Source organism: Balaenoptera ricei, chromosome 2, assembly GCF_028023285.1.
Source record: "Balaenoptera ricei isolate mBalRic1 chromosome 2, mBalRic1.hap2, whole genome shotgun sequence".
NCBI lineage: Eukaryota > Metazoa > Chordata > Mammalia > Artiodactyla > Balaenopteridae > Balaenoptera > Balaenoptera ricei.
The window spans coordinates 2,797,562-2,812,142 of record NC_082640.1 but is presented as its reverse complement, the minus strand read 5'-3'; the positions used below and the strand labels follow the sequence as shown (position 1 = coordinate 2,812,142).

At 46.8% G+C, this 14,581-nt stretch overlaps 1 protein-coding gene and 1 long non-coding RNA gene across 18 annotated transcripts in view; one reads left to right on the top strand and one right to left on the bottom strand.

Annotated features, from left to right (window-relative positions):
* Nucleotides 1-5,980: 5,980 nt before the first annotated feature.
* SVIL (supervillin) overlaps nucleotides 5,981-14,581 on the bottom strand; it is a 241,499-nt gene continuing 232,898 nt past the window's right edge. For all 17 annotated transcript variants that reach the window (XM_059909480.1, XM_059909472.1, XM_059909447.1 and 14 more), the window contains 5 exons: nucleotides 12,372-12,527; nucleotides 10,627-10,770; nucleotides 9,126-9,250; nucleotides 7,090-7,245; nucleotides 5,981-6,994 (listed from right to left, as the gene is read on the bottom strand). In XM_059909480.1, the coding sequence (XP_059765463.1) occupies nucleotides 6,908-6,994; nucleotides 7,090-7,245; nucleotides 9,126-9,250; nucleotides 10,627-10,770; nucleotides 12,372-12,527 (668 nt within the window). In that variant the 3' untranslated portion in view covers nucleotides 5,981-6,907. The remainder of the gene's footprint in view (nucleotides 6,995-7,089; nucleotides 7,246-9,125; nucleotides 9,251-10,626; nucleotides 10,771-12,371; nucleotides 12,528-14,581) is intronic.
* On the top strand, nucleotides 10,791-12,063 carry LOC132356636 (uncharacterized). Its single transcript, XR_009499944.1, has 3 exons — nucleotides 10,791-10,871; nucleotides 11,263-11,439; nucleotides 12,006-12,063. It is a non-coding gene; the product is annotated as an uncharacterized LOC132356636 (long non-coding RNA).

The window sequence follows — 14,581 nt, the reverse complement described above, 5'->3', positions numbered from 1 at the left end:
TTTCACGGGTGTAGTGGTTCCCCTGCTTCTTCATTTCACTCATATGTCTCTTACTCTGGGAGTTTAGGAGAAGCAGTTATCTGCTGTGGTCTTGGAGGGCCGTTTGTATGCGGGAGCCACCTTGTGTAGCTTGTGTGGGTTTAATAGACTTGGCGTGCAGGTGTTTTTAGTACTGACGCCCGTCGCCTGCTTCCTCGGCGTGTGCTGATCATCGTCCCCGTATAGGGGGTGTGCAGACGTGGTGGCCGGCGCCCAGTCCTGGGGTTCTTGGTGGCTGGGGAGGCCCAGGCCTGCCCCCGGAGCATGCGAGGGGAGTGGAGGCGGCTCTCGACCACTCCTGGAGCCCGTGCGGGCGGCGTCCTGCCCTCTGCGCGTGCGTGCACAGGGAAGAAGGCTACGATCCAGGTCCCGCCCCTTCCTTCGTGCACCCCCCAGACAGTCGCGCCTGGCCTCTAAGGCGGCCCATGCTTCCTCTGCCTACACCCTCAGTTGCGGTTGCACCAGATGCCAGCCTGCCCGGGCTGCTTCTGCACAGCCAACCCCAGTCCCCTCTCTGGGTCTGACCTCCGAAGCCCGAGTTCCAGCCCCCAGCCCCCACCTGCGCCGGCGGACTCGTGCCTCAGGCTGGGGGGTGCAGCGCGGCAGCACTGACTGTCTGTGCAGTTCTCCCTCGGCTCTGGCTGCTGCACACCGGCTGCCGTGTGCTCCTCTGAGGCTCTGAAGCTCCCCTGTGTCCCGGCTGGTCTCCCCGTCTCCTCTTCCTTAGCTTCCTCCCCCGGGCACAGGTCCCATCCCGATTCCTTTCTTCCTTTCCTTCTTTTTTCCTACCCGGGTACGTGGAGATTTTCTTGCCCTTTCAGCAGTCTGAGGTCTTCTGCCAGCGTTCAGTAGGTGTTCTGTGAGACTCGTTCCACGTGTAGATGTATTTCTGATGCATTTGTGGGAGAAGGTGAGCTCCACATCCTACTACTTGTCCACCTTGATCGCTTCCCCCTGCGTTGACTTTTTATAAGTAAAGGAGGAAGTAAAGTAGGGCTTTTTCTTTGGGTCAAACACTGTACCAATATATTCAATTTCCCATTATTTCAGTTCTCAGTTTGACGTTCCGTTATTCGCATTTGAATCATGACCTTGACCTTGACTTGTGATTGTCCCCCTGACCCTTACTAGTCGCTCACCACACTGCTGGTCTGCTTTGCACAGAGGCCTGTATTGAGGCTTCTGGCCCTGACTCTGGATCTGGATCTCAGATCAAGAAAGGCCTTTGAAAACCAATCCCCAAATCCTCCCTGTGGGCCCTGGCTGGATGCCGACCACCCCGCCCTCTGTGAGGAGCACTGAATGCTGATCTGGGCCTTCACACTGCGCCCCACGTGACCGCAGAACCTCACACACACCCAGATCAACATCCAGAGACCAGCGTCGGAGCCCTACTGTTGATGGGAGATGAACATGCCAAAGAACAAATGCAATTTTTCCCTTGGAAAAAACCCAAAACATGAGCATACATCTCTATGTTAGTTGATGTAAAGAAGAATCTAGAAGACTATAAATCAAACTACTAAAGTACTTGTATATGGGAAGGGGTGACGAAGACACTGTCTTTGGCCGAGCTTGAGTCAGGCTACTCTGAGCCTGTCCTCGGGCATGGCCTCCGGGACAGGCCCACCTGTAGCAAGGTCCTCACCCTTGATGTCTGACCACCCTCGTTATCTGATCGGGTGTCTCCACCATCCCCCAAGGTGGTGTCTCGTCACCCTGACCTGCACTCAGCAAGAGTCCTCTTAGGTTGATGTGGCCAGACCGCCCCCCTACCCTGCTGTTTCCTCTTAGTGATCCTCCGTCCACTGATGCCCACACCTCCACCTCTGCTTCTTCACTGTAAATCCCCACTCTTCCTTCTGTGTCTGGAGTTGAGCCCAGTCTCTCTCTCCTTCAGCAGCGGCCCCTACACCTATCAGGACTGTCCTGAGTAACGTCTGCCGTACTGTCTTTTTTTGGGGGGTGGGGGAGGGCACAGCTCACAGCTTGTGGGATTGAACCCGGGCCTCCTGCAGTGGAAGTGCTGAGTCCTAACCACCAGACCACCAGGGAAGTTCCTGCCTTCCTGTCTTGACCAGTGTCATGAATGATTACTTCTTTAACAGCAAGAATAGCTATGATTTTCCATCCCTAAATTATGTATCTCCTTACAATGCTGACATTTCCCACATAGATCGGTGTTACTATGTTTTTGAAGCAGCACCCTCGTGGCATGACGTCGTATGCTGTAGAATACACCTACGCGAGTGCACAGCTCAGTACGTTCTAGTGCTTTTGCAGAGTTGGGCCGCCATGACCAGAATCCAGCTTTAGCATTTCCGTCAGCCCCCCCGCCCCCCAGAAAAGTTCCCTGGTGCTCATCCCCAGTCCCCTGCACCCCCATCTCCATCTCGAGCTGCCACTGATCTGTCTAAATGGGTTTGCCTTTTCAGGAAATTCCATATAAATGGAATTGAACAATATGTGGCCTTTTGTGTCCGTCTTCTTTCACTGAATGACGTTTCTTTCTTTTTCCCCCCATTTATTTATTTAAATGTTATTGGAGTGTAGTTGATTTACAATGTTGTGTTAGTTTCAGGTGTACAGCAAAGCGATTCAGTTAGACATATACATATATTCATTCTTTTCAGATTCTTTTCCCATATAGGTTATCACAGAATACTGAGTAGAGTTCCCTGTGCTATGCAGTAGGTCCTTGTTGATTATCTATCATATATATAGTAGTGGTGTGTGTATGTTAATCCCAAGCTCCTGATTTATCCCTTCCCCCCATTTTTCCCTTTGGTAACCCTAAGTTTGTTTTTGATATCTCTAAGTCTGTTTCTGTTCTGTAAGTAAGTTCATTTGTATCATTTTTAAAAAAATTAGATTCCACATATGAGTGATATCATATGATATTTGTCTTTCTCTGACTTACTTCATTTAGTATGATAATCTCTAGGTCCATCCAGGCTGCTGCAAATGGCATTATTTTGTTCTTTTTTTATGGCTGAGTAATATTCCATTGTATATATGTACCACATCTTCTTTATTCATTCCTCTGTCGATGGACATTTAGGTTGCTTCCATGCCTTGGCTATTGTAAATAGTGCTGCTATGAACATAGGGGTGCAGGTATCTTTTCGAATTATGGTTTTCTCCAGATATCTGCCCAGGAGTGGGATTGCGGGATCATATGGTAGGTCTATTTTTAGTTTTTTAAGGAACCTCCGTACTGTTCTCCATAGTGGCTGTATCAGTTTACATTCCCACCAACAGTGCAAGAGGGTTCCCTTTTCTCCACATCCTCTCCAGCATTTATTGTGTGTAGACTTTTTGATGATGGCCATTCTGACCGGTCTGAGGTGATACTTCAGCGTAGTTTTGATTTGCATTTCTCTGATAATTAGTGATGTTGAGCATCTTTTCATATGCTTTTTGGCCATCTGTATGTCTTCTTTGGAGAAATGTCTATTTAGATCTTCTGCTCATTTTTTGACTTGGTTGTTTATTTTTTTGACATAGAGCTGTATGAGCTATCTGTGTATCTTGGAGATTAATCCCTTGTTGGTCACTTCATTTGCAAATATTTTCTCGTATTCTGTGAGTTGTCTTTTTGTTTTGTTAATTTATGCTGTACAGCAAAGTGATTTCAGTTATATATATTTTTTCATTTTCTTTTCCATGATGGTTTATCACAGGATATTGAATATAGTTCCCTGTGCTATACAGTTGGACCTTGTTGTTTATCCGTCCTATATATGATAGTTTGCGTCTGCTAATCCCCAACTCCCAATCCTTGAATGATGTTTCTGAGGTCCATGCATGTTGCAGCGTGGATCAGTACTTTGTTCCCTTTCCTGTTGGATAGTATTTCACTGCGTGGATGTACGTTTTGTTTGTTTATCTATTTCTCAGTCGATGACAGGTGGGCTGTTTACAGGTTTGGGTTATTATGAATGAGGCTGCCATGAACATTTGTGTACTACAAGTCTCTGTGTAGACAGTGTTACTTTCATAATCAGAAGGCAAGAAAACAAAAGTGAAGGGCCAAAACGGATTCTCAAGCTGTTGCTGGAATGCATCTCCTTTTACCAGAATGGGAGCTCTGCCACAAGTGGGACTGAAGTTTTAAAATAAGGAGAGAATGAAGCGGGCTCCTGAGCAGTCTTTGACCCTGACCCGGGCACAGCCCGAGAAGAACATATTGGGGCAATGGTTCCTGTCCTTTGGAACCTGGTTGTATTCCTGCGGTTCCTCCAGAGCCTCAGGACACATGTGACATCTTGTCTCCACCCAGATATCCGTTCCCCTCTTTAAAAGTCCTTGAGTTCAAATGCAGCAAATGAAGAAAACACCAACTGTTTTTAATAAAAATTTCCCCAGATGGTTTGCCTTGGAGTGGCACTGGAGAAGGGGTGCAGCCCAGCTGGTTGAGTTGTTGAGATTTAGCGTGCCATGTGTTCAGGTGGGGTCCTTTCCCAGGATGCAAAGGTCATGTCCTGCTACGAAGGGAAAAGGATCACAAAACCACATAAGAGAGGATCTAGTTCTGCAGGCCAGAGAGAGAGTTGGGAAACAGCTCAAGAAAAGAGGCAAAAAGTAATTATGAAATGCAAGACAGGGTGCCCTGTTTACAGAGAAGAGGCGAGAGGCAGACAAAGCACAGCGCTAGGGGACAGTGTTCAGTACCAGTGGATGTACGCGGTTTTAAAGCATTTGGGACAATTTGGGGTAATGGGTATTGCCGATGACTCTGTGTTATCCATCACACCTACAGCAGGCTGTCCTCTGGAAGTTCTCATCACAGCCCTGGTTACTTTCTGTGCATCTAAGGATCCAGGTGATTTCCTCGGACTGTCACGACGTAGGCAGCCCTGCATCTCTCTGACACTCACGGGCTGCCCTCCTGGCTCTGTGTACCCCTCTCTGCTCCTCTTTGCCTACTACCCATGGGACACACAGTCTGAACCCCTCTCTCTACTTTTCCTTCTACATTTTTTCTTTGGGAGGTTCTACTTGCTTGGGTTGAACCTGTCATTTCTAGGTGCGTGACTACGTTCCTTAACTTCAACTCTCTTGCTTTCCTAAGTCCACTGCCATGACGGTAATATCGATAGCGGTGGGGATCTAGCCCTCCTCGCCAAGAATCCATCCTGGGAGGTGGGCAGTTATGGGATTGATTTCTTTTCCTTAAAAAAGAGGAGATCGAGGTGGGACAGTTCCGTGCCTGCCCAATGTCACACAGTCATCAAGTGGTAGGGCCAGAGCAGGTAGAGACCCCTGACCTGGCGCAGTCCTGGGGCATGGGGGGCGGGGGCGGCGCTCATGAGTCAGCGATGGAGTGTAAGGAAATTCTGTGATCGATGTGTGAACTAAGACCACGGCGGGTGGTGGTAACTCACGGCGGGCTCTGTGGTCTTTGTTCAGAACCAGGGCTTTGGGGTTTGACTGACTGAAGTACAGTTGATTTACCGTGTTGTGTTAGTTTCAGGTGTACAGCAAAGTGAGTCAGTTATATATATTCTTTTTCTTTTTATTGGGGTGTAGTTGGTTTACAATGTTGTGTTAGTTTCTTTTTCAAATTTTTTTCCCTTGGACCTAGGAGTTTAAGAACATAAGAGCTGGTGAGGAGCTTTTAACGCTTTCTAAATGCCTTATGTCTGCAGTGTTTTTAAAAAGGCACTGAGCTCTTGAATTTGAGATGCAGCTGTAGTTGAGGGTAAAGAGCTTCTGTTGAATGATGACTTGCAAAAATATGTTCTTCAACAACATAGGACTTACAACTCATTTTATGGGCCGAATATCTGTCTATTATTTAGTCTTATAACCTTGTATTACATATCTTGCCCTGAGCTAAATTAAAAGTTATGGCAGTTAATATTGAATCGTGGAATATTGGTACTAGGTTAACATTTACAAAAAAATATTTTTCAGAAAGGAACTCAGTGTGAACCAATCAATTCATAGTCATGTTTATTCTGAAGCTTTTATTTTGGAGTCTTCCATTGCCAAATGACACATTTAATTTTTACAACAACAGGTATTTATTAGAAATTGAGATTCTTTTTAAAATTTCTACCATTTCAGAGTAAAATTGTAGAGAATGTTCCAAACCATCGTCAAAAAATGCAGAGCAAACTTTTCTGTATATAAACTGTACATAAAACAAGGCACTATACATTTGGGGGCGATATTAAGGTAGAAAGGTGGATTTGCACAGATCTTAAGGGCCTGTGCCTGGAAGTATAAATTCTTTGTTCATCTTAGCACCGGAAGCAGCACTCAGAACGAGTCAGACCTGACTTAACGCTGAAGGAGACGCCTCTGAACGTGGGTGAAGGTACACGTTGGTGGCAGAACTAATTCAACAGAAGCAACTACCTTTTAATATTATTTTGACACCAAAAAAAACCCTTAAAAGTGAATGAATACATATTGCTTTGTTAAATACGTATTTGATTTATACGGTGTTTATATAAATATATATATATTTAGAATCCACAAACTATCAAAATAACACTTTATAAAGGGAACTGCTTCAAAAAAAAAAATAATAGGCAACGCTTAGCAGGAGCAGGAGGGCAGTGCCGTGGCCGCTGCTGAGGACCCACCGCGTAAGTGCACATAGGGATACGGATGCCTTATGAACGCCATCTGCTGAATTGTGGGTGTGTTTCCAGAGACTTTTCTGGAACATTTACAAAATACACAACTCCCAAACAAACAAGCAGGAGAGCTGGTCGCTTCAGGTTTCGAAAACGCGGATGAAAAAATATTTTTTTAAAGGACTAGCCATAACCCGCTTCCAAAAAAAAACCACATCCATTTTCCTGGTCCAGCAGCATTGAAAGTGACGACAGAGGTCCCGCCAGCATCTCACGACTCAGAACAGACCTTTCGCTTTCTTCAGGTTCACCTGCTTCCACGCAGGTAGTGCACTGTATTCGTCTCGCGTCATGTCTAGTGCAAACTGGAAGGAGGGAAGGAAATGCCCTGAGTGAAAGGACCCTCCGACAAGCCACGCACGCTGTGCTCGAACACTGTCCCACCTGAAGAAGCGCTTACCTCGAAATCCTCGTCGGTGAGATAAATCTCCAGCTTCAGAGGGTCAACTCCCTCGGGCAGGGGCCTGGCTAGGAGGTCGGCCAGTGGATAAATGGTTTTACACAGCTTGGCTAAGACATCTTCCACCAGGGTGATCTGATTTGAAACTTCCGTGTCCTGGAGAAGAGGAGGGGGCAGAGAGGGGGACCTCCGTGTCCCACATCTGAACACGCTTCATCATGTGCCTGAAAACATGCCCCCCTGGCCCATCTGCACCGCAGCCTGGAGACTCCGCTCGGGGAGACGAGGCTCTTGAGATGCCATCTCACCCTGCACGGCATTTCAGATGCATCAGGAAAAAAGTTTAGGGACTATCACACGAGTGAATTATCCAGAAGATGATTAAATGTGAAGTTGAAACGCTGGAAGCATGCAAACAATGGAATTTGTTTACAAATATTTAAAAACAATTAACCTGAAAAGGAATCACCCCCCTCCACCCCCTCAGACCCCATCTCTTAATCCTCAATAGAAAAAGGAGGTAAGAAAATGCATCTAGACTATGCTGGGGCTGAATTGAGGTCTTTTTTGTTTTTAAACCACTGTGTGCATTTCATCTGGACAGGTTATTCCGGGTGAACGATCTTCCTCTGTTAACCCTGGGACCCTCAGTGGGCTGCCTCCTTTGCGTGGAGGTGTGTGTGAGGAATGATGTGAATTCAGCAGCACACAGACTAGGGATCGGGGGCGGGTGGCGGAGGGAACGCGTCAGAGATCGGGGCGAGCTTCTCCGTGTGTCGGTGCCTCGGCTAATTCGCCGCTGAAATGGCGATGAGCAGCGGCTGGATCTTAGTGGACTGTTGTGGAAATTGAAGGCGAAGCTGAGTGCAGTGGTTGGAGCAGTGCCCGGCACAGAGCGGCGCTCAGTGAAGTCTCATCACGACTTGCCCGACGGCCCGCGGGCTGTACAGGACTCCCCAGAGCACCCCCGGGGGTCTGCAGGGCACAGGGGACAGTGGCGGTGATTGACGTAATTGAACTTGGACCGCAGACACGGGGCTCGTAACCCCTAGAGCTCTGAGGTGTCCTGGGTCACACGTTCGTCATGGATAGAGCCACCTCGCCATGTCTGTCGGCTCCCAGGCGGCCTGAGCCCGCATCTGTGAAGGTCAAGTCCACTGGGCTCCAGGGAGCGAGCTTGGGGTCACCAGCAGGGATGAAGCAGGCCCTCTCCGTGGTCGAGCAGCAGCGCACTTCTGCTGTTTGTTTAAACTTACCCAGACCTCCTATCAGATACCCCTCCACGTCATCTCCGCCAGGGAAGCGGCCCTCCTCCTGCACGGTGAGAAAATCTGAACGGAACAGACCTGTCTCCCACAACACCGAAAACGCCCTTGGGATTGCTACTGCGAGCAGCGTTCAAAACTCACACCTTGAGAAATCCTACACAGCGGCAGTAAGCGTCCTCCTTTCGGTGCAGCTGGAAAGGATAACCTGCTGGCTCATAACACGTGTGGTGAGTAGAGGTTGCGATAAGCGCCCCGTGGAGACACCAGGTGGTCTCATGAAGGCCAGGAGGAATGGGGAGCCGAGCCCTACCCTGCAGGACGGGCTCGCAGCACCTCCACTCCCTGACTCAGCTGAGCGGTGCCTTCACCACGGGCCTATTTCGTGTCTCCTCCGACCCAGCGTTAGGGTCTGAGACCCGGGGCCCTTTTGCGGTGCCTTATATGGACTTGGAGAAGCAACGGATCTTTAGCTAGCAGGAGGAAGAGACGGCTGTTTTTATTTACGCGTCATCCCCAAATTAATTAAATTCACCTTTGCTTTTAAGTGTTTGAACGTAAGCCGTGTGTAGAAAATTACCAAAATATTTCCACTGACTTCTCCTTAGGCTTTTCCTCTTCCTGAGCTGATTCTACGTAGACTGTTTAACGTGTTGTGAACAAGGAAACGTGTTCCCACGTGAAAATGCCACTGGCTGCTTCTCCCCAGGTGAAGTCCTCCCACAGTCCGAAAGGTAGGGGGCCCCCTCGACAGGGAAGGGGCGTGCTCACCATTTCTGTGATTTCTGCAATGTCTTCTCTGTGCTCCCAGCTGGGAAACATGTTGGTGAAGGTCAGGGGCTCCAGACCGGCGTGGATGAGGTAAGACTTGGGGGGTGGCTTCTTGAGGTTTTTTCCTGCGGTCACACAGAAGGCAGATGTCACAGACCCAGCGTGGCCCCGATGGCCCTGGCTTTCTCTCATTTCCCCTGAAATTTTTTCCTTGTTTGCATCTCTTGACTTCAGGGTTAAAATGGAAGTTGTGAGTAGTTGTAACCCCTCCCCGCCATGATGTTTACAAAAAATGTTAATCTCATGCACGTGACCGTGCATAAAATTGCGTGGGATCGACCTGACTTTAAACTTCCTGAACCTAACAGAACACTTCTGGGTCCCTGGATGGGAGAAAAGAAAGCCTCTCTCTGTGGCGTCTGGGTAGGACCTTTCCCTCCTCCTGGACTCGCCTGTGAAGTATTCGTCCGATTTCCTAACCCAGCCTTGAGTTCGGTGTGAATTAACCACCTAATGACAGCATTTTAGAAGCTACTTTAGCTTAAACATTTGGTGGGAAGTTTATTAAGTTATTTTTTACGAAAGAGCTTTCCAAGAGAAAATCAGCTGTACATATTCAGTAATAGTAATCAATGAAATCTTAAAAATTCAGGTAAGAAATTAATCACTGGCATCTTCGTTTTATATAAAAGACCAGACGTTTCAGGTGGATGGTATAGTAGAAAAGCCATGAATTGACTACAGATCTTTCTTTTTAGGTAAAACACTAAACAGAATAACAGATGACAGAAAGGTTGCCGTGGGCCTTCCAGCCCGTTTGGGGGTGCTCTCTACCCCCTGACGGGGTGACACTGCACGGCCTTCCAGCCCGTTTGGGGGTGCTCTCTACCCCCTGACGGGGTGACACTGCGTGAGGACAGTGCGTGGATGGGGCCTGGTGTCCCACAGCATGATTAATCCTGAGTGCAGAAGGCATCCCACAACTCGGCCGTTAACCTCGAGGGTGACAAGTTATTCGGCCTCATAATATAAAAGAGAAAAATGATATTCACTAGTTTGTTGAAGGGGGGAGGGGCCATATAGGGGGAGGGGGTTAAAAGGTACAAACTATTAGGTATAAAATCTGCTACCAGGGTATATTGTACAACACGGGGAGTATAGGCCAGTATTTTATAGTAACTATAAATGGATTACAACCTTTAAAAATTGGGAATCACTATATTGTACACCTGTAACATATAATATTCTACATCAACTCTACTTCAATTTAAAAAAGAGAAAAATGAAATCTCATTCATGCTGGCAGCTGAGAATGTACTAATCTCAAAAGTAATAAGCCTCAAAAAAATTCAAGGGAAAAGCAGTTGGTTTCAGGGCTGTCTGCCGGCTTTATCCAGGCTGCTGGCGCCCGTGGAAAGGGAAGCGTGGTCTGGGATTCTGAGCAAGTCTGCAGAGAGCCAGCGGGCGCCCGGATGGAGGGTCCCCTCCGCCGCGGCCTCACCTCGGCAGTACTGCAGCACCGTCTCCATGGCGCTCTTCCGGTCCGAGGCCCAGCGGATGCGGGCGGAGCCAGTGATCTTGTTCTCTATGGGCCACCAGCCCTGCCAGAGGTACACCTCGTGGTGATTGTCAACAAGGAAAAGTGCTGCGAGGGCGGAGCAGAGCAGACAGTCAGGGGCTCTGCCCCACACCGAACCGACGCCTCCCTCCCTGCCGCCTTGGTCAGCGCGAGACTCCCCTTGGCAGGTAAACTCAGGGCCACGGGGAGGGTGCCCCTGGTGTCTTGGCCCTTTGAACGGTGAATCAGGAGATGCCTCGAGGCAGAGCAATGGCGTTGATGAGGTGGGCTCTTTCCTCCCTCTCCCCCATGCCTTCCCCCTTTGCCCCTCCTGCAGCCGCCCTCTGGGTCCTGGCCGGTTGAGAAGAGTGGGACAGATGACGCACGTGACCCCCAAGGGGTCGTCAGCACCGCTGATCCCCAAAATGCGTGCTGAACACTGGGGAGTACATCACGCTTGCCCTCGGGTCACCAGCGGTCATGGCCCACGCAGGGCTGCTCTGCAGGCGGTCTGAGTCCCTGGTTCTTTCAGGGAGGAACGGGCTTCGGAAATCAAGTGCTGCTCCCTTTTCTCTCCAGCAGACCGTCAGCCTGACGCTTCCACGTGGTCAAGGGCTCTCACACCCGCCAGCCCAGCTCGCCTGAGTCCTTTCCTAGCCTGCATCTCAGAATTCTGTGTTAATCACTCTGTGATAATCACATGCCTGAAAAGCCCAGTGGAGGCTGAAGACCCATCCTGAGCCTCAGGACGAAGAGGTGAGTAGCAGCCCCTTTTAAGACACTGGCTAGTAGTTCCCCAGTATGACCCTGTGACCGTGTGCACCGTCGAGGTTTTTAGGTGGTGACCGGGGCTGCCAGAGTCCGGGAGGTTCCTGGTGCCACTCCAGGCTCTTGTAATATGAGAGCAGAGATGCTGTGAGGCCGGGGCAGCCGACCTCAGCCTCAAGTGTCTCTACCGCCTGGTCTCTGGTGACTGTGACTGTCCCACGACAAGAGCGCACAGCTTCTGCCTTGAGGTGGCAGTCAAGTGGATACAGCCCTGACCTTGGAATCAGAAGACACGGGCCTTGGCCCTGCTGTGCAGCATGGCAGACACTGCTCTTTGGCTCACTCCACAGATACTCCCAACCCCCTGCTCCTTCGACTCTTGCAAGGTTCCCTTGCAGCTGGGGGATGGCCATGGGACAGAGCTCTGGCCAGGGGGATGTAAACGGAAGTCTGCTGGGGGCTTCCGGGAAAGCTTTTGCTTTATCTGGTGAGAGAGAGAGAGACATGGCCATCATTATTGCCCTTTTCCCTACTCTTCCTTCTGTTTTGAACAGAAACATGATGGCTGGAGCAGTGGCAGCCACATGGAGACCATGAAGCAGCAAGATGGAGGGAAGGCTGAGAGAACAGCAGAGACTCATGCCTGACACAGTTGCACTCAACCTATTCTTAACTGATGAATTTGGGTGAGTTGAGTAACTGAGGGTCAGTTTTTTACACTATAATATGTGATTGATGTCATCTTCCTTTGGGGGGGAGGTGTGAGGATTAAGTGAGATAATATAAAGATTAAATGAGATAATATTAAAAAGTGTACTTGGCAAATTAAAAACTGCTTATTAGATGCAAAAGTAAAAAGACTTTTTGGAAGGCGTGCCTTCTGCTGGCTCAGCACGACTACCCCCTTCTGTGGGCCATACCTGGCTGCGGGGCGCTGTACAGGTCTTCCTGCAGGAAGGGCATAGAATTGACCACAGAGGGGTCTCGGGCGGGATACATGAACTCCGTGGCTGAGAAATCGCCAGAGGAGCTGCTGAGGATGAACAGGCGGGGCGTGAAGTTAAAATTTCCAGGATCTTTGAAAGAAAAGAGAACAAAAGCTAAAGACAAAATATGCACCAAAGTAAATTCCAGGTGGATTGGAGAATTAATGTTTGTTAGACATGAAATGTTCAAAGCATTGTAAAGTGTAAAAAGAGGTAAGATTTATCTGAACTTGGAGGTGGGGAAGGCCTTTTTAATCATAATTACAAAAGAAGTATAATTCAAGGAGAAGAGATTTATGCATTAACAACATAAAAATGAAAAATTACATTGTACAAAAAGCATCCCCAACCAAACAAAAACTAAAAGGCAAGTGACAAAATGGGAAATATGGAAACCTGTTAATATCCTTAGTAGTCTATAAAGGAATATAATAACGAAACAATAAATATCTAGAAAATGTGCTGAAGGCACAAATAAAATATTCGCCTAAACGGAAGTACAAATGGCTAAAAAATACATATAGAAAGCGTTTAACAGTACTTCTAATTTAAAACATTAAGTTATAAGTGTTTAGATAGTAATTTCTACCATCAATGTTGGCAAACAGGAAAACGTAATAAACTGAGTGTATGACTGTGCTGTGAAATGTACACATCTGTGAATTGCTGGGGAGAGTGGAATTTGGTGCCAGTGTTCTGGTGACACTTGCTGATGTGTAACTGTAACTTTTATAGTAACTTCAACAAAGGAGCTCCATGTCTAGGAATTTACCTTAACTAGAAATGAATGCAGATAATTCTTTTGAAAATTATTCGCAACTTTATTATTGTTAGAGAAAAACTGGAAAGAACTCAGCTCTCCAACTATAGGGCACAGGCTAAGTAGAGAGTGGCAGATATACTCATGAAATACCCTGCAAGCCATTAAAAGTCTAAACATTAAAATAGGATTTGGGAAATTGTTCATAATAAATTAAGGGGAAAAAGCAGGTTGCAAAACAGTGTGTATAAAGAATGCTGTCCAAATTTTATTTTAAAAAATAAGTATTTATTGCGTAAAGAAATGTTAATTCTGGTTCACATCTTTGAAAGACGGGATTATAAGGATCTTATTTTCTTTCTTAATTTCTTTGTACTTTCAAACATTTCCCATCATCAATATGCAGTACAGTTAATCCTTGAACAACACAGGTTTGAACTGCACAGGTCCACTTAATACATGGAGATCTTTCTTTCAACAAATATACTGGAAAAATTTTTTGGAGATTTGTGACACTGAAAAAAACCTGCAGACAAACCGAATAGCCTAGAAATACTGAAAAAAGTAAGAAAATTTAGGTATGTCATGAATGCATCAAATATATGTAGATACTAGCCTGTCCTTACATAGGCATGAGGTGAGTGATGTTGAAAATAAAATGTGTTTGTTAGTTTTCTTACTGTTTTATAGCTTTGCTTTCAAAGAATTACATTACCGTACAGTATGCCTCTCTCTCTTATAATTGGGGAAGCTGTGTATCAGCCTATCATCACGGGTAAGTGATTTTTATAAAAATGTAACAGTGTTTCCAATACTTTATTATGAATAGGACTGTAACACTGTATGCCATAAAAATTTTGTAACTGTTCAATAGTGTATAGGCTGGGCTACTGTGAAGCAGTTGTATCAATGACACTAGCCAATTGTAAAGTAATCATATTGCTGCTTCTTCCTTATACCTGTATATATGAATTTCTTTTTCACGTTATCTTTTCATTTTTGATGTCTAGTGTTAGTAGTACGTATAACATCTATAGTGTTTTGTATCTAAGAGAATATTGATGTAGGTACTGACAAATGCTTCATTTCGTAAACAGATGATGTAAATTTATGGTATCGATAAATACGATACAGTAAATGTAATTTCTCTTATGATTGTCTTAATAACATCTTCTTTTCTCCAGCGTACTTTATGGTAAGAATTACAGTATTTAATACACATAACCTACAAACTGTGCGTTAACTCTTTATGTTCTCGGTAAGGTTCTCAGTCAGCAGTGGGCTATGAGTAGAGAAGTTTGGTGGGAGTTACAAGTTACATATGGATTTTCGACGTGTGTGTGTTTGTGTGTGTGCGGGGTTGGCCCTTAACCCCCATGTTGTT